General features: G+C 34.1%; 1 protein-coding gene across 4 annotated transcripts in view; it reads left to right on the forward strand.

Annotated features, from left to right (window-relative positions):
• C3H2orf80 (chromosome 3 C2orf80 homolog) overlaps positions 1 to 24,676 on the forward strand; it is a 32,217-nt gene extending 7,541 nt beyond the window's left edge. For 2 of the 4 annotated variants that reach the window (XM_074298887.1, XM_074298888.1), the window contains exons 3-10: positions 215 to 389; positions 3,095 to 3,176; positions 5,867 to 5,949; positions 10,508 to 10,595; positions 11,167 to 11,244; positions 21,502 to 21,589; positions 23,209 to 23,321; positions 24,204 to 24,676. In XM_074298887.1, coding sequence (XP_074154988.1) covers positions 349 to 389; positions 3,095 to 3,176; positions 5,867 to 5,949; positions 10,508 to 10,595; positions 11,167 to 11,244; positions 21,502 to 21,589; positions 23,209 to 23,321; positions 24,204 to 24,302 — 672 coding nt within the window. In that variant the 5' untranslated portion in view covers positions 215 to 348 and the 3' untranslated portion in view covers positions 24,303 to 24,676. Of the gene's footprint in view, positions 1 to 214; positions 390 to 426; positions 1,536 to 2,032; positions 2,173 to 3,094; positions 3,177 to 5,866; positions 5,950 to 10,507; positions 10,596 to 11,166; positions 11,245 to 21,501; positions 21,590 to 23,208; positions 23,322 to 24,203 lie in introns of those variants that run through there. The other 2 variants (XM_074298890.1, XM_074298889.1) reach the window with 2 other exon arrangements.
• The last annotated feature ends 845 nt before the right edge of the window (positions 24,677 to 25,521 follow it).

The following is a 25,521-nucleotide window of genomic DNA, read 5'->3' on the forward strand; positions in this document are numbered from 1 at the left end:
AGTTACAATACAACACTAGCATGTCTCCCATGTGCCTTAATTTGTTTTATCCAATTATCTAATACATACAAAGTGTTTGGACAAAGGGCCATGTAAATATAAGATGTAACCTTCATAGAATAACCAATGCCTGAAAATATCCCTCGCTGGTTGATTCAGGTGAAGACACTGTCTAGAATCTCTAACACTCTTCATGAATTCTGTATATTTTCAGATCCCTTTCAAATCCAAAAGGTCTGGATTCCATGACTGACTTGAGGAGTAAATCTGCTATTCTCTGCTATTTCTACACAAAGTATCCCAGTACAGTAGAAGCAATATCTTTCTAATTAAGATAAATCTTTACTCATGGAAAGAAGACTTTTGAAAAGAGAAATTAAAAAACTTCTGTAAGTATGAATTTGGAAAAAATGTATATTTTTCATTCTGAATTTGGGGGGTTTTATGACTAACAATCTGATTGTTTATAAAACACTTAAGGGTAGAAATCTGTTCATGTGATAATCAAAAGTTTTGGCATTTCCTGCAGAGGCAGAAGGCTTCACATTTCCATCAGGAAGGTTCATTTAGCAGCTGGACAACCCATCTCTTCTGAGTCTTAACTTTCTCATTCTTTACCCTCCTTCCAGACACAAAAACTGCACTGTTTGTTCATTAGTGGGAATCATGGGACCTCTCTCAACTTGGAATATCTTGAGTTTGAAATTAGCAAAAATAAAGGAGACGGTTTTGAAGATTATTTCCAAAGGTCCAGGATTAAACTCTAATCACTGATTTTCTTATACTCAAACTTATTGACTGAACAACAATTAGTCAACAAGCAATTTATTCAAGTTTATCATATGCCAAAGTTACAAAAGAGACAATAAAAAAATGAAACAGTCCCTTTCTTCAAGAAGTTTATATTTTATCAATTATTTTTTAAAAATTTTCATATGGTCTCTGCTTTCCACATCCAGAAACAAAATGACTGGGATAAAATCAGGTTTTCCCTAGCTGATAATTTGTTTCTTCAAATACTTTTTCTCTGATAAATTTTCTGGCCAAGAGATTGGAGGTGATAAGGGGAGAAAGACTTAGAGGTATTGGTTGAGGAGTAGGGAAGCCAATATTATTATTTCATAAAGCAACAATGCATATCAGTGACAAGTTGCTAAGATTCTCTTTTCTAGCCCACTGTCAAATAATCAGCATTTATTAAAGACACCTACATTATGTTAAATCTTAGGGACACAAAAACAAAAATCCTCAAGGAGTTGGGGAGATCAGGAAAAGATAGTGTTGGGAATGAACCTTAAGGCAAACTATGTCCTTTCCTTGTACTCTAGGGACTCTTCTTGTCTTTCCAATAGAACTTAAGCTCCTGGAAGACAAGAACTATTTGTTTTTTGTCTTTATATCTTAATAATGATTGTTGAATGAATAACTGGACTCCCAAAAATTTCAGAGGCCATTTGGGCAGTAGTTATGCCTCTAGCAATGAAAATAGGAGCAAGGAGTTGTATAAATTACACTCAAGCAATCAGAAGCAAAAAGTAAGCATTTATGTCAGCTATTTTATTTATATAATCTAAAGCATACAGTGGAGAGAATGCTAGAATTAAAGTTGGGAATCTTGGGTTCAACATTTACCATTTGTGTGAACCCAGACAATTTATTTAATCTCTTTTTACCTCAGTTTTCCCATCTACAAAATGGGAATGATTATAACATTATCTACTTCAAAGGTTGTTTGGGGAAAATTATTTACGAACCTTAACACCAAATAAGTTTGTTTTTATGATAAATGTTCATTTTACTTGGACTAAAACAACCTGGATTCAAAGAGTGTGAAAAAAAAATGTTCCAGATCCATTAATCCGCAATAGTTACTTGAGCCTTCAGATCTTATGATACAAATCAGTCTTTCAGAGCTCATAATAAATCTACTCCCACGGAATTATTTGGCCTAACTTTCTTGGCACAATTTATATTTTCATAAGCAGGATTAGCCTTAAGCTAAATTATGAAAGTAGGCAAATGTTTTCTTTAGGGGCCCTAGCTTCCTCTTTCTGCACTTCCAACCTATTGACTTCAGTGTCCCAAGATCCCACTTAAAGAGGTCCACCTCCAGCATGGGCACCTTTCTGCTGCCAAAATCTGCTCTCCAGAAGGGATCTGAAAAGGATACAGGTAGGCTTCACTTGTTTCTGCTCTCCAAAAGCTAGGGGAATGAATGTTGGATTGTGGGAGTTCAGGTTTTGGCAGTTCTGTTCTTAATATTTTTCAATTTTAAATGGATGAGAAGGTGATATATTTTTTTAGACTGGTGAGTCTCAACTTTACTGGAGTAAATGGTAATGCTCATTTGCTTCTGAGTGTCTTACTCCTTTCTTCTCTCCCTCCCCTACTAAGATTTCTCAATATTTGTTTCTATCCCATATATTTAGATCAATTAAAAAAAATCAATGTTTCAATGTTTATTAAATGCCTACTATATATCATTCTGCTAAGAGTTTGGGATGCAAAAAGAGACAAAAGACATTTCCTACCCTCAAATAGTTCATAATCTAATGGGAAGGACAACATACAAACAAATATATACAAATAAGCTATATGAAGGATAAACTAAGAGATAATTAACAGAGAGAGGACACCCCAGAAGAATTGGGAAGAACTTTTTTAAGCTAAATTGGGATTTCAGTTGAGACTTAAGGAACCTATTTTTACAGGATTCAGAGAATTTCACAATATCCCTTGGGATATGTTTCAGTGTACCAAAATTCACTCTTTTAGATCTGTAGTACAATGGAAATTATGCTAGATTTGGACTCTGAGGACCTGGGTTCAAATTCTGCCTCTGCCTCTTATTAGGTATATGACCTTAGGCAAGCTACATAAACTCTATGCTTCTATGAAAGGAAAGGGTTGGACTGGATAGCTTCTAAGATTCCTTCCAGCTTTAAATCTATACTCCTGTGATCCTATAAAAATCAAGGACCAATTCAAAATTTAAATATATTTGTGATTGAGCCCTCTTAAATCTTGGGGGAAAGAGGAGAATGAAAACAGGATTTACTCTTGTACAATGGCTTAACAATACTCTCTTTTTAAGGTGTGATTATGTGGGCATCAGACTTCGGGAAAATGAATTTGACCCAAAGGGAAGAAGGCAACTCACCTATCTAGATGAAATGGTAAAGAAAAAAACATTTATATTAATCATTTTTATGCTATTCATTATGTGTTATTAATAGAATATGGTAGATGAGACAATGAAAGATATGATAGAGCTCTGATCTTAATCCCTTTTTTCAATGTAAGCTACATTTCTTATTAAGATTTTTAAAATTTTAAGTCTTTTATTTTTCCAAATACATGCAAAGATAGTTTTTAAACATTCAGCTTTGCAAAACCTTGTATTCCAAACTTTTCTCCTTCTTCCCTTCCTCTTTTCCAAGATGGAACCTGATATAGGTTAAATATGTGCAATTCTTTTAAATATATTTTTACATTTGTCATGAATGCAAAAAAAAAAAAAAAAAAAAAAAAAAAACAACCAAACAAGCAACAACAACAACAAAAGGTAAATCCACATTCAATCTCCATAATTCTCTTTCTGGCTGTGAATGGCTATTTTTTTTTTTTTTAAATCACAAATCCATTGGAATTGCCTTGAATCACCTCATTTTGAAAAGAGCCAAGTCCATCAGAGTTGATCATCACACTATTTCCTAGGGTTATTATGGGAATAAAGTAAAATAATATTTGTAAAGTTCTTTGCACATGTAAATCCTAGTTACTAGTTAAAGAAACTTCTCTTTTCCTATCACAGGACCAGCCTTCATTTTAATTCATTGTGACCATTCTGTGCAGAAGGAAAATTGAAAACAAGATGATAAAATAATAATAACAATAAGTAGCAGTAAATGCGAAAAGATTTTATATATAGACTTTCAGTTGATTATCATGATAAATCTGTAAGATAAATGCTTTACTATTTCCATTTATGATGGAGAAACTGAATCTGAGAGAAGTTGTTACTTATACAAGAATGTCTAAGCAAGATTCCAACTTCATTTCTCCTGCCTCTTAGGACAATGACCTACCCAAGATGCCATCAGCCTATTATCATCACTAATTTGTTGGCATGGGGTTAGTGGTAGGGGAGAATAACTCTTGTGGGATCAGGGTTAAGTATATGGGGATTCATTTATACTCATGCTCTTCACTATATTAATAAATAATAGGATCATAAATTTAGCGTAAAAGAAGCCTTATAGGTCAAGTCTAAACCTCTGATTTTACATATGAAAAACTAAAGCCTACAAAAGCTTTAGGAAGAGGAAGGTTCCACAGGTAGTAAGTGGCAATGTTGAAATTTGGACCCAGATCTTCTGACTCCTAAATCATTTCATTTCCTATTGTCATACTTTTTCTCTTATTTTTTAAAAAATAATGAAAAAATACTGTTTTCTCTTAAATATAGTCAACTCTTAATTGCCTAGTGGAGGAAACAGCAAATTTTTAAATGTTGAAATAATCTTTGAGCCAAATGACAATGGAAGGGGAGGGAAGTTGTTCATCAAAGGGCAAACATCAGTGCTGGAATTGGAGTCTGGAAGACATGAATTCAAATCCCAAGTCTTATGTTTACCAGTTGAGTAACTGTGGCTAAATCATTTTGTCTCATTAAGCCTAAGTTTTCTTAGCTCTAAAATGAGAATAACACATCTGTTTTACAGCACTGTTGCAAACCAAACAAAGTAATGTATAAAAATACTTCGCAAACTATATTTGATTTTTTGAAACTATCTCATTATTTCACCCAGGCTGGAAGCACAGTGCCACTCACAGATACAATTCTGACATTGATCAACCTGGAAACTTTAAATTATTCCTTTCCTCCCCCCCCCCTCCCCGTTCTCCTCAACTCTAGTCTGTGTAATTCACCCTTCTTTTGGAAGGGTGCTCACCATATTAGTGCTAGACTTGGTGTGAATACTTGACTGATTTAACTCTGTTTTAACTCAGAATTTCTTAATCCAAGCAATCCACTAGTCTCAATTCCTCCAGTAGAAGGGAATTCTAAGTAAATAACACTGTTATTTCTCCAGATAATTCTCCCTTTGAGATGATCTGAAGAGAATATGCTTATTTTTGTCCATTTTAGATAAAAATCCATGATCCAAAAATGTAAAGAAGCATTAAGGAATAATAGGCTAAGAATATATTAATACCGAGGACATTTGAAGACATTACTATACCTAGTCCACTTTGCACATTTCAAAGTATTTTGTAAACATTATGATATGCACTTTCTGTCCTTTATTATGGCTTCTAAAATTTCAAATGATGATTAAGGCTTCCAGAAAAAGGCTTTTGGGGGCAGCTAGGTGGTGTAGTGGATAGAGGACCAGCCCTAAAATCAGGAAGACTAAATTCAAATCTGACCTCAGACACCTAATACTTCCTAGCTGTGTGACCTGAACAAGTCACTTAACCCCAATTGCCTCACAAAACAGAAAGGTTTTTTTTTTTCATACTAAAAACAAAATATTAGATTTTTAAATGTAGCCAATTAATTTCACTCTCTTTCATGCTGTGTTTGAGGTTTTTTGACACTACTTGTGCCACTAAATACCCTAGGCCTTCATTTCCTCATCAAAGATGAAGGAGATGAACTCTAAGATCCTTTCCAGGCATCAGTTCAATAAGTATAGGGCCCAATGTAAGTTGTTTGTAATATAGATAAGAAATATGGTTATCCTTTGCTTATATTTAGTATTTGACAAATATAGACATCTTGACAGTTTGCAAAATTGGTGTTATAGCTAGTCTCTGACCACTGTTATTTTCTTTTCGTGCAAAATATCTTTGCTTTTAGGCTCATTATGATTTGACCATCAGTGTTGCCTTACAATGGCTTGGTTACAAAGAAGATCAGATACATTTGGATTGGGAGAAAGTGTGAGTATCTTGAGTCCTTTTTGCTTCAGAGGTTCAAGAGAACCCCTGAGTTTGAAAATCACTTTCCTGTTGTAGATCTTAAGGGTTTTTCTGAGTGTTATGATTCTTTTTCTTTTTTCTATGTAATATATTATTTCTACACATCCATATAAACATATATACATATATTTTACATATATATGCATATGTATTTCATAACATTTTATTTTGGGCAAGGTATTTTTTTATGTTTCAAAATCCTTAAACTTATTATTCTTTTATTCTCACAACAATTCTTTCTTTCTTTTTTTTTTTTGATACATCAATAGTTTTTTTATTTGTATTTCTCTTATCAAATGCTTTAAAGCATTTCTCTCTCTTTTTTTTTTAAAGCTTTTTATTTTCAAAATATATGCATGGTTTGAGAAACACTGCAGCAAATTGAATGATCTTATTGTTATTACTTTGTAAGCTGTCCATATGAAAAGTATATGTATCTGTGTGTGTTCCATAAATACATACATACATATATTATATATATATATATATATATATATATATATATATATATATATATATATACATGGAAAATTTTTCAACACTGACCCTTGCATAGCCTTATGTTCCAAATTTTCCCCTTCTTCTCCCAACTCCCTAGATGTGGGCCTTATCATTCTATGATACTATGATTAAGAAGCAGTGGATTGGAGTGGAATGAATACTAGCTGGCAATCAGAAGACTTGAGTTTGAATCCTACCCATAGTCTTATACTAAGTGAACTTCAACAAATCACTTAAACCTTTTTGGGCCCACAAAGTAGCCCTTATCTACAAGAAGTTATGATGAAGTTAGAGCTAGATAAGTTCTAATATCATTTACAGCTCCTAGTTCTACAAAACTGGAAGTAATTCATATTGCCATTGACTTGGGAAATGACTAAATTTATGTCTTGAACATCACTAATAATTAATTTTCCACTGGGAAAAATAGCCAAATCAAATCATAACAACTAGAATACCCTATCTCAAAAATATGATGAAACTTGGAATACCTTTTATGATTCAAAAATCCCTGACTTTTAGTGGCTATGACTTTTTTTTCTTTTTTTTTTCTTTTTTTTCTTTTTTTACAATAACAGCATTAGTTTCCTAAGGATCATTAATAAAAGGCTCTAAAGACTTGGTATCTGTTCCCTTTTCTCTACTTATACAATTATCACTCTACTTCAGGTTCTCCTGACTCTAGGTACATATATATGTGTACCAACCCACAGTTTGGCTCATGGAAGTTCCTTTTCAAAATTATTAGTGTCTTAGTTTATTAGTCTAAAATGACTCAGTTATTTAGAGCAGTGGCCTTCAAAGTTTTCTGATTGTGTACTTCATTAGTAAATAATTTTGAGTATCTATACTACTACCAGTATATTTGGTTACTTTAAAATCATATAGCTACCATGCAAGCAATTATGTATGTATATATATGTGAGGGATGTAGAAGATCCTTACCCAAAATGACTACTCAGAGATCACTCAGTAGAAGACAAAAAAATTGTTTATTGAAAACCTCCTGAGGATGAGCCGTCCCATCATGAGATAAGAAAAAGCTTCTTTAAGTAGTAAAGATACATAGCTTTTATACAAGAAATTACATCACAAGTAAGAAAGAATTGAAAAGGGGAGGGGAAGGCAATTGGTTGTTGCTATTCGGAGAGATTGGAATGGAAGGTTTCTATTACAAAGGATTACATCATAAACTTGGGAGCATTGAGAAATAGGTGCCCTCTCCCCTTAATTGAATGTTAGACATGGGTGCCAACAGACCTTCAAAATTTAGATTACTAAGCTAACAGCATTCAAGTAAGAGTCTAAATATTGATAACATTAAATAATGATAAATGTCATCATTTCAGGTCAAGTAAATATGATTATAGCTGGCCAAGGCTCAAGAAAATATGGGCCTGCACATATTATACAGGTCATAGGGGAAACAGAAATAATGAAAATAAAATACAGAAAAAGAATTCACATATTCTTGTACATTCTTCACCTTATCTCGCTCTATTCCCCACATATATGTGTGTGTGTGTGTATGTGTGTTAGAAATATATTCTTGACACTGAAAATCAGATATTAAGGAAAATTTATTAAAGAATCTTTCTCTCTCGTTTTTTTTTTTTTGGCTGGGGTATTTGGGGTTAAGTGACTTGCCCAGGTCACACAGCTAGGAAGGTAAAGTGTCTGAAATCAGATTTGAACTCAGGTCCTCCTGACTTCAGGACCTGCACCATCTAGCTGGCCTTACTAAAGAAGACTCTTAAGGAATCATCTTAATGTTTCTGACCAGAAGCAGGACCCCACTCTTCAACCAGAAGAAGGAGCACTGAGGGCAGAAGTGGAAGAAACTTTATAATTGTTAGCTTGGCACAGTCCCTCCCTTCAGAGAACAGATTGGTCCATTTTTTTTCCAGGTTACAATCTTTCTGATATGCCCACTACATGTATCCCCCTAAATATGTATAAACATGTCCCCCCTCCCTCATCATACATCCCATGTTCAAAAATGGCAGAAAATTCCTTCTATAAGATGTAGTGTTTAAGTCAGGTCATTGACCCCAGTTAGTTTGGGCTGGATGGGCTATTATCTTAAGTTTGTGGTTTTCTCAAAACCACAAGATTCTTTCTGATTGGCTGAATCCACCTATGTCTTCCTGGTTCTCCACTTCCTTGTTTGCTTAAGGCTTCTAAGGATCACTTAATTGTTCTGTGGAATCTTAACTTTCCTTAACCTCTTACATTCTGAAAACCTCTTGGTCAGTGGTACTCACTATCCCACACTACCTCAAAGCTTGCAACACTGTGAAATCCAACATTTCAGCATTTCTCACACACATATATGTTTTAAAACTTACACAAAAGGTTGATGCTTACAATTTTCAAATGAAGAAATTTTAAAACGATGAAGTATTGATCCTAGTCAGTAGGGTGCCTTAGAGTACAGTAATTACACAATTAGACCTGCAGTTAAAGAAAATCACTTTGGCATCTGCATATAAGATGGATTGGCAAAAACAGAACTGGGGGTGCAGAGACTAATTGAGGGGTTACTGCAACAAATCAGATGAGAGGAGAATCTGAACTAGAGTGATCGCTGTTTAAGTAGAAAGAAGGGAATAAATACATAGAGATCTTGTAGGGGAGACATGACAATATTTGACAATTAATTGTATGTGTGGGATTTGTGAAGACTCAAGTATGACCCCATGATTGTGTTTTAGGGTGTCTTGGAAAAATGGCAATGTTCTTTTTTTATGTATTTTTTTTTTTTTAATTTTAGGCTTGGGTTAAGTGACTTGTCCAGGGTCACACAGCTAGGAAGTGTTAAGTATCTGAGACCAGATTTGAACTCAGGTTCTCCTGAATTCAAGGCTGGTGCTCTATCCACTTCACCACCTAGCTGCCCCAAGAATGGCAATGTTCTTGACAGTAATTGGGAAGTGTGGAAGAAAGGAAGATTTGGGGACAAAGATAATGTGCTAAGATCTGTAACGCAGACCATAATCCAACTATTATCTGCACAATAATAATAATAGGAATAATGGCTTTTTTAAGGTTTGCAAAGCATTTCACATATGGTATCTCATTTGATCCTCCCTGGAATTCCATTTTCTACTTTGAAAAATGATGGAGTTGTACTAGATAGTTTATGAGGCCCCTCCCAGTTTTAGGTTTGCGATCTATGTTTGTGGCCTTCTTTTCCTGTCTTACTCACTTTTTCCCACTCAAAAGGAGAAAAATGAGGGGGGGGGTCTTTCTAATTATCACCTCCAGATCACATGGTTTGCTCTCTAAACAGAGCATTCGATAGCCACAAGGTGATCTGAGGATGGGAGATGGGTATGTTCAGGAGATTGGTGGAAGGCAGATAATTGGGTGTTAGAGGGAAGAGAGTTTTCCCGATGAGTCTGCTCAGCAGCTGCTGTGAGTTTGAGATTGTCCTTAGGTTAAAACTGCCCAGAGTAGCTGATACCCTAATATGGGGAGGTTGAAGCTTGAACAGTGGAGGAAAGATGTCATTTTAGGAGGTAAGAGTGGATTTGTTTGTATTGGAGATAAGACCAACAACGGATTGTTGTGGGGAAAATGATCTTCCTAGCCTATGACTGGTTGATCCCACATCCTTTAAGGTCAGGTCACAATTCTCTATGTGATCAGAAAGCCCCCATTTTGGCAATCATTAGGTTAGAGTATCACCTTAATAAAATTTTGGTCACAGATAAAAGTTCCTGTAGCCAATTTCTTTCATGGTCTCAAACTGGGCAACTTTATTGTGGAAGGCCACTATTATTAGAAACAGTGAAGACAGAGTGGAAAGCCTATGATAAATCAGTATAAATCTATCATAGGTACTAGGAATGGGAATAATGGGAAAGAGCTTAATATATGACCTACTCACTGATGGTGGGTCAAATGAATCATATTATCTTGCTATGCAAATTGAGCAGCATATAAATACTTTATAAGTGATCATCTTCAATCTGGGGTCATATAGACAAACTTATTTATATGTTTTTCTTTCCAGGAAGATACCATTCCGTTGCAGGCATGTATTTCCAAACCGCCTTGAACGAGAAGCTATTATATTATCATTTTATGCTGGGATTCTGATGGTAAGGGAGGAAATGGAATTTTATGAAATGTTTACTCCTATTGTTTGTTGATTTCTAATTTACACACACACACATGACACTTTTAAAAGCAAAGTTAAAGAATTTGGTGTAATGGAAAAAGCATTATATTGGGGAGGTTTTATGACCTGGATTCAAATTCAGACCCTCCTGTAGCTAAATAATCTTTTGAAAATCAAACTTTCTGATCCCAGTTTTATTATCCACAATTGGAGAGGAAAGGAGGACGGATTGGCAGAGAGGGGAACTCGATGGGTAGGAACTGGTTTAGATTATCTCCAAGATCCTTTACTAATTTAATCTCATGATTCAGTGATTCTAAGTTCTGTTTTCCTATTATTTAAGAAAACTGTTTAAAAATTATTAATAGGGAACTTTAGCAACATTTATTTGAAAGGTAAAGTGTAAAAAACATCATAGCTAAAGTATCATTTTGAGGTAATTAATACTCTAAACCTAATGATTAAGAAACATAAAAGACTCTTGATATTAATTAGGGACATAATATCTGTTTGAGATGCAGAGGAACCTGACACATGAATTTATTTAATAGAACAGTCTCCCAATTGAAGAAATCTTTGAAATTTATGATAATCGTCCCTCTGCAAAGAACTGGCCTGGTGCTAAGAAGGTAAGTCATTAACAAATTGCCTATCCATCTTTCTTTAAAAAAATATCTCATGGGATGGTCACTTATTTAAAATGATTTTGTGAATGGTGGAACATCTCTGTTGAGAGCTTTGAAATAAGTAATAGAATAGAAGAACACAGGGGAAAACCTGGATTCTGATCCCAATTCTGCCATTCACCAGCTATATTATCTAAACAAAGAACTGAATATTTCTAGGTCTTAGATGCCTGGTCTTTTAAAGGAGGAGGTTAGCCTAGATCAGCAGTTCTCAAATGTTTTGGTTTCAACCCCCTTTATACTCTTAAAGTTATTGAGGACCCCAAAGAGCTTTTGTTTATGTGAATTTGAAAGAAAGAAATAGAAAGGCATAGAAGGCTATGAAGAGAAGAGTCAATAAATGGAATGAGAGAAATTCAATTTAATTCAACAAGTATTTAATCACTGTCTACTATGTACAGGGTAGAGTGCTAAACACTATATATACAAAGATGAAAAACAAACAGCTTACAATTTAAGGAGATATAGAGGAAGGATAGACAAGACTTGCACGGTATAAAGGGGAATGTAGCATTGACAAAATGAGAGCCTGAGGAAGATGTCTAAGGAAGTAGAGATAGCCTTCGGTTAATAGTGAGCAAGAGAGAGTCAGGAGGGATGATGGTTCAAAAGAAGTCTCATGGTGAAAAGGGATTCCTAAAGACTAGGAAGAAAGAAAATTCCAATAGCTGAAACTGAGGAAGAGATGCATTTCAATCATGAAAGATAGGACACAATACAGCCATCTTGGTAAGTAGTAATCATTTTATCATAGTTGTAGACAAAGAGACTTTAGAGTTATCTTAGTGAAATCTTATTTTTTAAGAGAAGAAAAACTTAAACCCCAATGAGAAGTGAAATAACTTTCCCAGGGTCTCACAGAAACAAGAGTTGAAGCAAGGTTCTTTGTTCTTTGACTCCAGTCCCAATGTTCTCTCCATTGAATTAGACCATTCTTTCTATTGGACTGCTGTTCATTAATTCAACTGTATCCAACTCTTCCTCCCTCCATAGACCATAGCACAGCAGATTCTTCTATTCTCCATTATCTTTACTACACTTTACTCTCTCAAAGACGTTCAAGCTCATTTTTGCTGCTTCCATATCGCTATCCATCCATTTCATCATCTATATTCTCTTTTCCTTTTGCCTTCAATCTTTCCCTACTAATGTAGGGAATGTAGGGAATGTAGGTCATTTCCAAAGAGTTCTATCTTCTCATTATGCAGACAAAATATTTAAGCTTCAGCTTCAGTATTTTTCTTTCCAATGAGTAGACTGAATTAAATTCTTTTAAGTAATGACTTATTTGATCTCCTTGCTGTTCAAAAGACTCTCAAAAGTCTTCCTCTAGCACCACAGTTCTCTATCTGTTCTCCTTCACTCTCATTACACACTTGATCTATATAATTTTCCACTAATACTAATTTTTGAGGATGGCTTTTATATAGGGCTATGCTGGTAAATATTTAACAACAGGCTCTCTGGAGGGGGGAAATATACCCATGATACACTTTAAAGTTTAGTTTGCATTGTTCACTTATTTATATTAACTTCTTAAGTCTGGGCAATCAATAAAACAATAAATCAAGGAGCTGATAGATGGAGTCAAAGTACTGGCCCTGAAGTCAGGAGGACTTGAGTTCAAATTTGTCCTCAGGTTCTTAAACTTTCTAGCAGTGTGATCCTAGGCAAGTTACTTAACCCTAATTGCCTTCCCAAAATAAATAAAAATAATTCAAGCTTGATGTATAGCATTTGTTTGCTGTGTAGTTTAATTTCAGTTTTGGTATGATAAGGCTCTGCAATAGTGGAGGCCACCAGCTTGTCAAAAGAGGGGCAATCAGCCCATATCAGAAATAAATTAAAGTTCCAATACTGATCAGAGTGGGATTAGGCCCATGAGTAAACCTTGTACTTCAGTGTGGGCAGACTAGAAGATATATTCCTTTAAAAATTTTTTTTAAACAATTACATAAGTACAGACTGTGGGAGAGTTGGCTTAATAGCAATTTGTATGGACAAGATTTAGAGAGTTAGTTGATTAAATCATTAAAAGCCAACAGTGTGATCCAACTACTCAAAAAAAAAATTTATGCAATTTTAGGTTGCATTAATCCTCAAGTAGTTCCCAGACTAAAACTAAAATCTTGCAATCAGTTTGAAATAACTAATTTTTTTTTATTTTTGGTTATATATGTACATTCTTTTTTTTTTTTTTTTTTTTACATATTTACTTATGTGTCAGGCTGGGAGAGACAAATCAGAACAAAAGGGAAAAACCACAAGAGAAAAAAAAAATAGAAGAAAAAGTGAAAAAAATGAATACAACATGTGTTGAGTTACATTCAGTCTCTATAATTCTCTCAGTGGATGTGAATGGTATTTCCCAAGTAAAGTTTATTGGGATTGCCTTATATCACTGAACAGCTGAGAAAAACCAAGTCTGTCACTGTTGATTATCACATAATCTTGCTGTTGCTATGTACTATGTTGGTTCTGCTTGTTCCACTCAGCATCAGTTCATGTAAATCTTTCCAGCCCTTTCTAAAATCAGCCAGTTCGTCATTTTTTTAATAGAACAATAATATTCTATTACTTTCATTTACTATATAACTTGTTCAGTAATTTCACAATTGATGAGCAAAAATCTTTCCTTCCTTCCTTCCTTCCTTTTTTTGGCAAGGTATTTGTGGTTAAATAACTAGCTTAGGGTCTCATAGCTAGTAAGTGTTAAATGTCTAAGGTCATATTTGAATTCGGGTCCTCGTGATTCCAGGGCAGGTGATCTATTCACTGTGCCATCTAGCTGTTCTGAGATACCTATTTTGTTGGGTATCAAAGAAGCAGGTATACTGAAGAATGTAATGAGGATGATGATAAGTCTAAAAACTCTGAAACTGAGAATGGCTGGAATGAAGAAGAACAAGACCAGAGATTAAAAGATATCTTCAATCATTTGAAGGCCTATGTGGATAAATGGAATAGATTTACTTTATATAGCTCTAGAAGAAAGAACTAAGTTGAATAAGTTAATTGAGCATATTTCTCCTTGATATCTGTGATTCAGTGAAAAGTTTCCTCAGTTTGGAGGTATAATAGGCAACAACTCTGGAGAAATGTACTTGAAGCAAGGATTCTTACAACACAGTGTTAACTCAGTGGAATTGATATGATAATGGTTGTCTAGTTTAGCATGGTGATAAATAGTTCTCTAGCTCAGTATGATTGATTTAATTTTACAATAAATAATGGTTCCCTAGTGGTATAATGATTGGCTTATACTCAGTATGATGAATTGATTTAATTGTAATAGAGCATATAAACTGGGGACAAACTCAGCCACAGAAAAGAAGGCTTGACCAGCCTTATGATGGCTCTCCTGACTTCATTACTTCTCCACTAAAACCAAGGACTTGGGCTGGTCCCGAGATCCTCCAGTGAGCTAGTCTGGACACTATATTTTAATCCACCCTGGTGTGGAGGCTCTAGAAAGCAATGGTAAGTTTTGTCACCCCAACTTGGGGGCTCTAGAAAGCAGGACATTACATTTGGATGTGCAGACTACTGAACTAGCTGACTGAGTGAGACTGCTGATGCAGACTGGGAGACTAAAGGAGACAATAAAGACTTTGGACTTTATCCCTCCTTATTCTCAGGGTGATTATTCTGCTGAAACCAAGGCTGTTCCTGAGATCTCCAGATAGCTAATCAGAACATTAGATGGAGAGAATCTGAATTCTGGCTCTTGTTACTTACTAGCCATGTGACATTGGACAAGTGACAATTTTTCTACTCCTTGGTTGATTATTATGTAAAATAATTAAGCAAAGAGGTTAGACTTAAATGATCTCTGAGATCCTTTAGCGCTATAAAGCTATGATTCTATGATCTTATGAGAGATACACTTCTTTGAAAACTAGTCAGCGCCTTCCTACTGGAAATATTTAAATAGTTTTTGAAAAATCAGCTATGAAGAGTGTTGTAGAACAAATTTCTACAGTGGATGAAAAGGTGAACATTAGTTAATAATAACTTCCCCCATGGATTTTAAACTCTTTGAGGGGTTATTTTTTGCCTTTTCGATATCCCCGGATTTAGCACAGTACCTGACACAAAGTAGGTTCTTTTTTATTGATTGATTAACTAGAACCCGCCATCTCAGAAACTAGATAAGTTCTTTTTTATAGCAGTTATTCATTAGATTAAACACTGACTAGGTATCATACCTTTTATAGAAAATGAAAAACTATTTGAAAATTTAAAAAAAATTCGTTTGACATTTCTTATTTATTTAAGATTAAAATGACCATCACCTCTTATAGGATTTATTAGAGGTTTATTTTAATGCTTTTACATATAGAAATATTCTTATTTTTTAAAAAGACAATTCTACTGTGTTTTTGCTTAGATTTTATGTAATAAAATAGTGGGTATTTGTATAACTCTTTAAAGTTTATGAAGTATTTTACAAATATTATCTCATCCCATCTTCACAACAACCCTGTAATGTTGGTGCCATTTTTCATTTCCCATTTTATAGATGAGGAAATTGAGGCAGGTAGAAATGAAGTGATCTACCAACAGTCATAAAGCTAGTGTCTGAGGCTGGATTTGATTTCAGATCTTTTTGTGACTCTAGATCTAGCCTTTTATCATTAGCTACTTGTGTGAATAACTATGACTTTTTTTTTTTAAATAAAGAGTCACCCAGCCAACTGCTAAAGGGCAATGACTGAAAATGAGATTTTAAATGTAGAAAGGAACTTAGAGCTCTTTTAGTCCATTCTGCTAACTTACAGATAATGAAATTGAGTGCCAGAGAAATTAAGCAAGTGTTTCATAGATAGTAAGTGGCAGAGTCAAAGTAACCTGAGTATGTATTTAGGAAACCCCTTTTTGCTTATCCTGTACCAGGTATGTACCAGGTAAGGCAGCTTGTGAAGAATGTGCTATAAATCTTGAAATGCTAGAGAATGTAAAGGATTAATTATTTTTTTAGAACAGTATTTCCCAACCACTGAAATCCAGTGAAGATCAATGGGAAATTACCAGTATTCTCATTACTTAGATTTTTGGGAACTTAAAACATAATCTAGCAGAGGGCAGAGAGCTCCAACATAATTTGCATATTTTGTTGATTGGCATTATAATTTGGGGGGCAAAACATTGTACCCCATAGTACGCTACCCCTCACTGAACCTTAATTATATTCTTCTAAATAATTCATAAGCAGTATTTGAACTACAATATAGCTAGCATTTGCATAGTAATTTAAGGTTTGCAAAGAACTTTATAAATATCATCTTATTTGATCAAGACTGGTAGAAGGTACAGGATAACCTTTATAGTCCCTATTATTAACCTTTACTGCCATCTAGTGTAACTATAGCATTAATACAATTCAGTCTCAGTAATGTACTGAGATTGAATTGGGTTTCTATCTCAATTTTTACTGGTTACTCATCTACAGAATTAAAAAAAAAAAGAGCAACTGAGATTCAAATAAATAATAAAAATAAATTCAATAAATATCTTTTAGGTTTATTTGAAAAAAGAAAGCGAAGGTAAAGCTAAACTGTTCATTCATTTTAAAATTTAAGAACTATGAGAAATATATCCATATTTAAGCTACATGTCATTGTTATTTAAGGTAGAGAGAATAAAACTGATAGTTCAGGGGAATAAAATAGAAATGAAAAGGGAAGGAAGAAAAATAAAAAGATAACTAAAAGAGGGAGGTAAATGGAGAATACTAGGCAAAGAAGGGGAAAATAATTAGAATGAGTTAGAATGCCAAATTCTTCTTCTAGCAGACCTTTCTCTCTGCAGCCTTCACCCCTACCTTGATCCTATTTAAGATCCTTTCTGTTGTCCCACATTTGAAATCTTTGTATCAAATTAGAAGAAAAGGGAATCCCTATGTAACTAGAATAAAAATAAAAATGGGACAACAGCACTGAATGTTTCCACAGGACATCCAACATGATATGCTGTCAAGACCAGGAAAAAAATGAGAACTGAAAAAAAAGAAAAAGACATTGACTATATTACTATTTCTTAGAGAAGTTTCCTGAGGCAAAATAGTTCCAATTTGAGAGAGGTTGACAGGTTAAACTATCTTAGTTGGCAAGTGTTAAAATGTGGCAGCAAAGGTAACATAGACTACACACATATGAACAAAACAATAGGGAAGAGAAAGAAGGAAGATTATGAGCAATGTCACTGCGTAAAAAAAAAAAGTAAAAAGCAATGGAAAGGAAAAAAAATTTGTAAGGGACATGACATCAGATCTAAATTTGTCAATTGATTCTAAGAACATATGAAGAGGAAACCAAAAGGAAGTAACAAAGATGAAATGGAACAGACCTGCCAATCTATTTACATCAGTGATGAGAATAGAACTGTCACATTTAGACTTTAAACTTTATTCATATATTCTGGGAGGATGTGTCAGTGACTCAATGTAAGAGGTAGCAAGATTTGACAAAATATGTACAGAAAAACTTAATATTGGAGACAACTTAATTTTTAAGATACCCAGAAATTTGTTGTCAAAAATTTTTAAAAGTAGGAATATATAAACTGTGATAGATGCTTTTGGGGTGGGGGCAGAAGGAGGTGAGCTAAACCTCTGATTTCATCAGCATTAGAATCTTCTAATGTATGAACTTTCTCCATTGATAAAGACCAGAAATTTATCAGTAGCTTAGACTGAAGGAATTGGATGGATCACTGAGATCATTTTCTGTCAAACAACAAGTATTTATTTAAGTTCACCCTGATTTTCTGAAAATTAGGCTTAATGGTTCAGAGGTTAATATCAAGCTAGTGGACTCAGTTTGCTCTCAGTACCACGGACAGCAAAAATCCAGTTTAGTTAATACAAAAGAACAGAAACAAAAAAGAAAGCCTCACCAATTTTTATCTTGCCTTACATTGCTTATTGTCAATAACAAAGTTTTATATTTATGAACATTTTGTATATCATTTAAGTTTCCTATAGGTAGAATGCAGATTTTTTTCTTTATATCCCACAAATAACCTAGCACAATGCTTTGCACATAGTAGATACTCAATAAACATTGAATTACAGTACATTTTAGTTTTAGGTAATAGCCAATCATTGCTTAAATTTGAATAACAAGATATGGGAAATTAAAATATGAAAAAGACTTTAGTCTTAAGTTTAGTTTTAAGACAAGCATATTTATTAAAGGACAGGCAGAAGCAATTGGAAACCACTTGCTTCATAATCTAGTCCCATTGAGTTCAAATATTTCACATTGTTGGCCTTGAGTCTCTGTTTTATGTACTCTGAGGAAGCCTGCAATTTCTACTGTCATGAAGCATAGAATAATTAACATAATTAATCATTATCTGCAATAATTGAGAATTTAATAATTAACCATTAATTTCAATTAAAATTAAATCATGTAAGTAATTATGTATTAATGACTGTTAAAATACATAAAATAGAATTCTATATGAGTATACATATATACACATATACGTACACATACATAGATATATACACATATGTGTTTGTGTGTATGTGTATATATATGTATAGGAAGGAAATGGAGAAAATTGGGGAGGAGGAGCAGAGGAAAATATAGTTCATGAAGTCAAAATCTAAGTTCAAATCCTAATTCTGCAACTCATTATCCTTATGACCTTGAACAAATTGACTACCAAGTCTCTCTGAGCATTAATTTTCTCATCTGCAAAATGGGGGGGAGGCAGGATATCGACTAGAAGACTTCCGAAATTACTTTAGCTCAAAATCTACAATCTTGTGATACGAAGCTGTGGAAACCATCATTTGTAATAAGATAAGATATGGAAGAAATAACAAAATGTCATCCATCATTCCAAATGAAAATTAATTGATCAATTCTAACCCAGGTATGGGGGCAAATAAATCTGCCTATGGATTAAAATTCATGACAACTTCTAATTATTCCCAAGAAAATCTCTGACCTTTAAGGCTTATTGTGTAGACTTCTGCACAAGGCATTCATTATAAGATGAATTACTATATATGTAGGAGGTAAAAGATTAGGTGTTTGCCTATGTTGCCAAGAACAGAGCTGAGAAAGCACTTGATTAGGAATTGAATGTTTTTCTCCCTATTGTCCTTGGATAGTGCAGTAAAAAGAAATCTAGATTTGGAGTGAGAGGATACATGCTGTGCATATAGAGACTGAACATTGAGAAAGCAGAAAAATTGTCTGTCAAAGATATACTTAAACTTTTTCAGCCATTAATCATTTTCATTTTGGCAATTAACCTCCTTCTCACTGGTAGGATGAGGCAAGATCCTGCTAAAAACTATCATAGGCTAAAGTGGAATAAAGCTTATATAAAGAGTGATATAAATTATAAAGAAAAATTATAAGGCAATTAAAAATAATACAGCTTTCTACAAAAATTTTGTCTTTATGTTTGCTTGTGACAAAGATGCAGCCCTGAGTTTTCTAAGATTATGACAACAAAATTCAAGTGCTGGAAAAGTTTTCCAAACTGAAAAGGCTTTGAGTAAAGACTTTGACAGCCTGTGTATTTGACCTTTAGCCTACATTCTTCTAGAGGCTCAGCTCTTAAAGATTGGCTCCCAGATAATTAGTTTTGGTCCTAGCAACTTAGCAGAAGACAATCTTCAAATGAGGGGAAGACCAAACTCAGTGAAATCACAGACTTAGGAAATATTTCAATTCAATCTGAAGACATTCAGTTCTTTGGTGCAGAGCACTCTAAATAAAATTCAATGTTTATATAAGATATTGTTACTCCCCGGATTGAAATTACAGCCTAAAAGGGGATGCTGGCACATAAATAAATGTAATTCCAAATAATATGCAAGATTCTAAGAGAGGTGAATAGTTCCTAGAAAGATCTAATCACTTAGGGATCAGGGAAGATGCTCTTTGAGTTTGAGCTCTAAAATTGGACAGAAATTCCAACTTTAAGCGTGGAGAGAGAAGAGGTCTTTATAGTCGTAAAGAAAAAAAAACCATAAGCAAAAACACAGATGTGGAAAAAACACAAGCTGCATTGGGCAGGGGGGTAGAATAAATAGTTCAGTATCAGAATGTGGAGTCTCTTGAATACCCTGCTAAGGGAGCATGAACTATATTTGTTAGACAATGGGAAGTTATTGAAGGATTTTGAAAGTATTAGTCTTATGGATAAGGATAAATCTGTAATTTGGGAAACTGACCTGGAGGTTGAAAGGTAACACCCAAAAGAACTGAAAATAAATGAATCACATCAACTTTAGAGGCAATAAAGCAAGTATGGAAGCCTTTTTTTTTTAATGCCAAGGGCCATTTGGATATTTATAACATTATTCTCAGGTCATACCAAACTGTCAACTTATAGAACCCAAACAGTGGGAAGCTGTTATACCTAGCTTTCAACTCATCATTGCCTGTGGTTGCCTTGGCAGATGATTTCATGAGCTTTACATGCCCCATAGGCTGGATGTTCCCCACCCCTGTAATAAGGGAATGGTCTGGAAGTACCAATGGGTTGGAAAGAATATGGCAACTCTTCCTGAGGATGCAAGTCAGGAAGTTCCAGGAGAGAAAACCAATGGAGAAGGTGGTAAGGAATATGAAAAAACAAGCTTTTGTTAGGAAGGATTGAGCCATTCAAAGATGCAGGTAGGGAAGTCTGTTAAGCATAAAGAAGAGATTCTAGTGGCCTTAAAAACTGGGGGGGGGGGGGAGAGAAGAAGAGACAACCATATTAAAATAGACTTGAGGAGGAATAGGACTTAGCTGAATAGGAATGAAGTTTAAGTTGAAATATTAAATGTAGTATATAAAATGGAACATTAGTTATATCTAATAACTAAGAGAAATAACTTTTGAAATACAAGCAAAAATCATTTCATTCTTTGTGGTAGTATCCCTAGTGCCTAGCACAGTATCCAGCATATGGTGAAGTCTTTTTTTTTTTTTTCCCTGAGGCAATTGGGGTTAAGTGACTTGCCAGAGTTACACAGCTAGGAAGTGTCTGAGGCCAGATTTGAACTCAAGTCCTCATGGCTTCAGGGATGGCGCTCTATCCATTGTACCACCTAGCTGCCCCATATGGTGGACTCTTAATAAATACTAGTTTGTTGATTGATTAAATAAGTCAAAGCAAATGAGCAACTTCTCTTCAAGACACAAATGCATTTATCATTTTAAAGTTGAACTGTTTTTCTTCCAGGTTCCTAGAGCCCAAAATATTCATCTTTCAACACATCCTTTTGCCATGCTAACAGCTTCCAAGGCAGTAGAACACGCTCAGACACAAAGTAAGCTTACTTATTTTCAACTCACTCTCAATTTAAAAATCAATTTTATTGTTTTTTAAAAATTTTATTTGATATTTATTTGATTTTATTGATATTCATTAAACATTTATTAAGTACCTACAATGAGTCAGGCACTCTCCTAAGTGCTAGAAATACAATTAATAAAAAGATGGTCTCTGCTCTCAGGGAGCTTTCGATTTAATACAAGGATACACCACAAAAAAGGAGTTGGAAAAACAATGGAAAAATAGGAGGTATTTAGTCCAGGGGAGTTTTGTCTTTTGAAGTTGAAAACAGGGAGAACAGTAGATGTAGTGTACAGTGAGCTGAAAAGCCCAGTTTCTGCTCTGTTTAAAAATAGTGAGAAAAGTTTCACAGTTCACCCTCCAGTTCTTCAAACAGAGGAGAGAGAAGCCAAAGGAGTTAATCAAGGCTTTAGTTGGTTATGGTGATAAGATTAGTAGCCATGAGTATAACCTATCAGAGGCATCTTCTGTGGAGTTGCAGCCAGGAAGGGATTTATTGACCACCTTTTGTTTTTATACCATCTACGTTTCATAATGTCTCTCCCTTTAAAAAATTCATTCGTTTGAACAAAGAATAAAAAAGAGTTAAAAGAAACTAACATTTTTAAAAAAACCCTGCTATTATATGCAGGAGTCTAAGCCTTATCCCTCATCTTTTCAAAGAAACAGAAAGAAATGTCTTCTCATATCTCTTGTCAATACTTGGGCGTTGACATTTCATATCATCTAGTTTCATTTGTTTTGTTCTTTCCATCTACATTGTTGTACTATTTAGGCATATTTTCCTAGTTCTGTTTATTTCATTTTGCATTAGTTCATATGAGTTTTCTCATTTTTCTCTGAACCCATTATGTTTGTCACTACTTATACAGTAATTACACAGTGATATACCAATATATTGATGTATTCCAATAGGTTAGACAATGGACATCATTCTTTGCTACCACAAAAAGTGTTGCTATAAATATTTTGCTAAATATGGGGATATTCTTTTTATCATTTAGCTCCTTCTTTTACTTTACTTAAAAAGAAAATAGGGTAATAATAGTTTTATGAATTAGAGTAAAAGTTTGTAGGCAATTAGGTTTTCATTAACTAACCCTAGTTGATTTATACAGTCAGATTCACAAAGATTAACCTGTCTCTCTCATTACCTGTACCAGAGAAAAATTATTTATCAGAGCTACTGAAAATGGAAATAAGACAATCTTGATGAGTGAGATAGCCCCTTTCTGATAGTATTAGGTACTATATAGGCCCTGCAAAAGAGCTCTATATTCATGCCTACTCATGGCATGGAAATGAGCCTGGATTATTTAAGCCTACACCAGAAAAGATAACTGGCAGATGCTACTAAATTAGAAAGGTTTTGAGCCTAACATAGGACCAGCTTAGGTTTTAAGGACTGACAACCAAGTAATGAGTATTTGAGCTACCATCATTCATGAAACTGTTTCCTTAGATTTGGAAATAATTCTGTGTCAATGGAGGCAGCACCCCCATCAATATAGTCACAAGTTTTTGATGTATTAATGTACGAAGTACAATGTAAAGATTTAGATGTATTAATTACGTCATTATGTGTGTCCCTAGATATCAAGTTACGAAGGAGAATAGCCCATAGAAATGCTATCAACAGCTCAATTACAACAAAGGCAATGGATCCAAAGTCAGCAAAGAACTCAGAAAAACAGCCAAAGATAAAAGTAAGTCTAGAAACCCAAAATGGAAGCTATTAAACTGTTATTAAGCTGTTGCTAAATGGTTGAAGAAAAGCAGACTTATTCCCATTGTTTTTAAGTATTTTTGAGAGTCAGTGTGGAACAGTAGAGAGAGAAATTTATGAGCTTAAAATCAGAAAGATTTAGATTTAAGTTCTTTGACTCTCACTATCAGATGTATAACTGTGGACAGGTCTCAATATTGCAGTGTCTTGGGCATCTTTCTTTTTAAAAAAAATAGCCTTAATTTTCAAAATATATGCAAAATAGTTTTCAATATTCATTCTTTAAAAAGCTAGTGTTAGATTAAATTTCTCTTCTGGAAGAAAAAAACACAAAACAAAAGCTAGTGTTTCAAATTTTTCTTCCTCCTTTCCCTCCACTCCCCTAGATGGCAAGTAAAGGTGCAGATCTGCAATTGCAGAGAGAGGTTCTTATATCAGTGGTTTCAGTTTCTATCCTTTAAAATTTGCAAAGTGCTTTATATATTTATTATATCACTGGAAAGTCACAATAACCCTATGAAGTAGTTGCTATTATCCCTATTTTACAGATGAAAAAACTGAGGTCAAAAGAAGTTAAGTGACTTGTAAAGTGGTCCAGTCAGCCTATATCAAATGCATGATTTGAACTCTAATATATCTAACTCCAAGGCCTGTTTTCTATCCACTTCCCCACCTCTGCCAATTTGTTGAATTGAATTGAAAGGTAGTCATAAGAAATGGCACCCTCAATATCCCTTCTTGATGCCCTTCCATCTTCTGTTTGATGTCTTATGTTCATATAACCTAGAGGCAAATTTAAAACAATCATCTTGACCACTCAAATTGGTACTTTTACACTAGACAAGTTCCTTATGTTCTGCAGGTCTCTAAGGAAGTTGAAACTTGGAATCAATGCAACCCAAGACACAATCAAAAAGCACCATCTGAGAAGACAAAACCTTGTGCTCACCTCTTCGCATAAATACCAGCTCCAAGTAACACTGGCCCTGCCTCTGTGCTGTACTCTTGTATTTTCTGCTGTTTTGTTGTTTTTTAGAAAACTGTTCTTCTTCTGACTCAGGTTATTCAAATAGGTGTGGATCTGGCCCTGCTGAGTGTTTTCCCAAGAACTATTGGCAAGGCATAGATCTAGTCTGCTCTATGCAGATATTCTGGTGCTGTGAAGTACAATTGAATAGCTTTCCTTGTAATTACTTTCTGGCTGTACTTTTCCCCTTTGCTTGGTGTCTCAGTACATTTCAACTCCTTGGAATGTTCTTCAAATGCTAACCTCTGCATGTTAAGATAATTGATTTTCCTAAGTAAAAGTTACAATTTCAAAAGGAAAAGAACAAACCTTTATTGCTTTTAGTGTGTTTTAGTGTAGATATATTTACTTAATGATTGTTTATAATAAAGTACATATCCAACATATTTGAGTGTTTTTCAAGAACATTTTATAAAGAAAAAGTTCTAGTATTAAGAAAAGAACAGTTATAGCAAATGAGAACAGACATGTAACTGGTGTACCAAACTAGCCAAATGGCCAAAAAATCAACTTGCAAAGAATCCATAAGTGAGATGTCCCTGGGATCTGTGCTTGTCTTTATGCTGATTATCAATTTTTTTTTTCTTAGTGACTTGCAATGAGACATGAATATCATGAAGCAAAACTGAGAAAGATGACTCATGAACTGATAATAGAATCAAGGATAAAAATGTCTTATTTTCAAAGGACATCTCATTTTGTCATTTTTGCTAAGCGATGGAGAGGTCAGTTACCGAAGTTCTATGCTTCTCAGTGAATTGCCTAGGACTCATATATCATGTCATATTTATAGAGTTAATTCTGGTTTAATTGATGAAGGGAGTATTTCCATCAAGTAGTTCCCCAGTATTAAAATAACTTTTTACCCCTACAAATTTAATTATATTCTTTAAAGAGGATTTTCTAAAAGATTTAAATTTTTTATTTTTAAATTTATTTTTGTTTACTTTTTTTGTTTTTAGTTTTTTTTTTTTTAAATTTAAATTCTATAAAAAATTTAAATCATTTATTTTTTATGGATCTTTATTTTCTATTGATAAATTGCATTCTTTAATGCCCTCTACAAAGCCATGCCTTAAGAATTAAACTGGAGATGAGTCCAGGTCACCAGCTGTTAGTCTTGAATGACCACCAGTTTCTTGCTGCTTGAAAA

Source organism: Sminthopsis crassicaudata, chromosome 3, assembly GCF_048593235.1.
Source record: "Sminthopsis crassicaudata isolate SCR6 chromosome 3, ASM4859323v1, whole genome shotgun sequence".
Classification (NCBI taxonomy): Eukaryota; Metazoa; Chordata; class Mammalia; order Dasyuromorphia; family Dasyuridae; genus Sminthopsis; species Sminthopsis crassicaudata.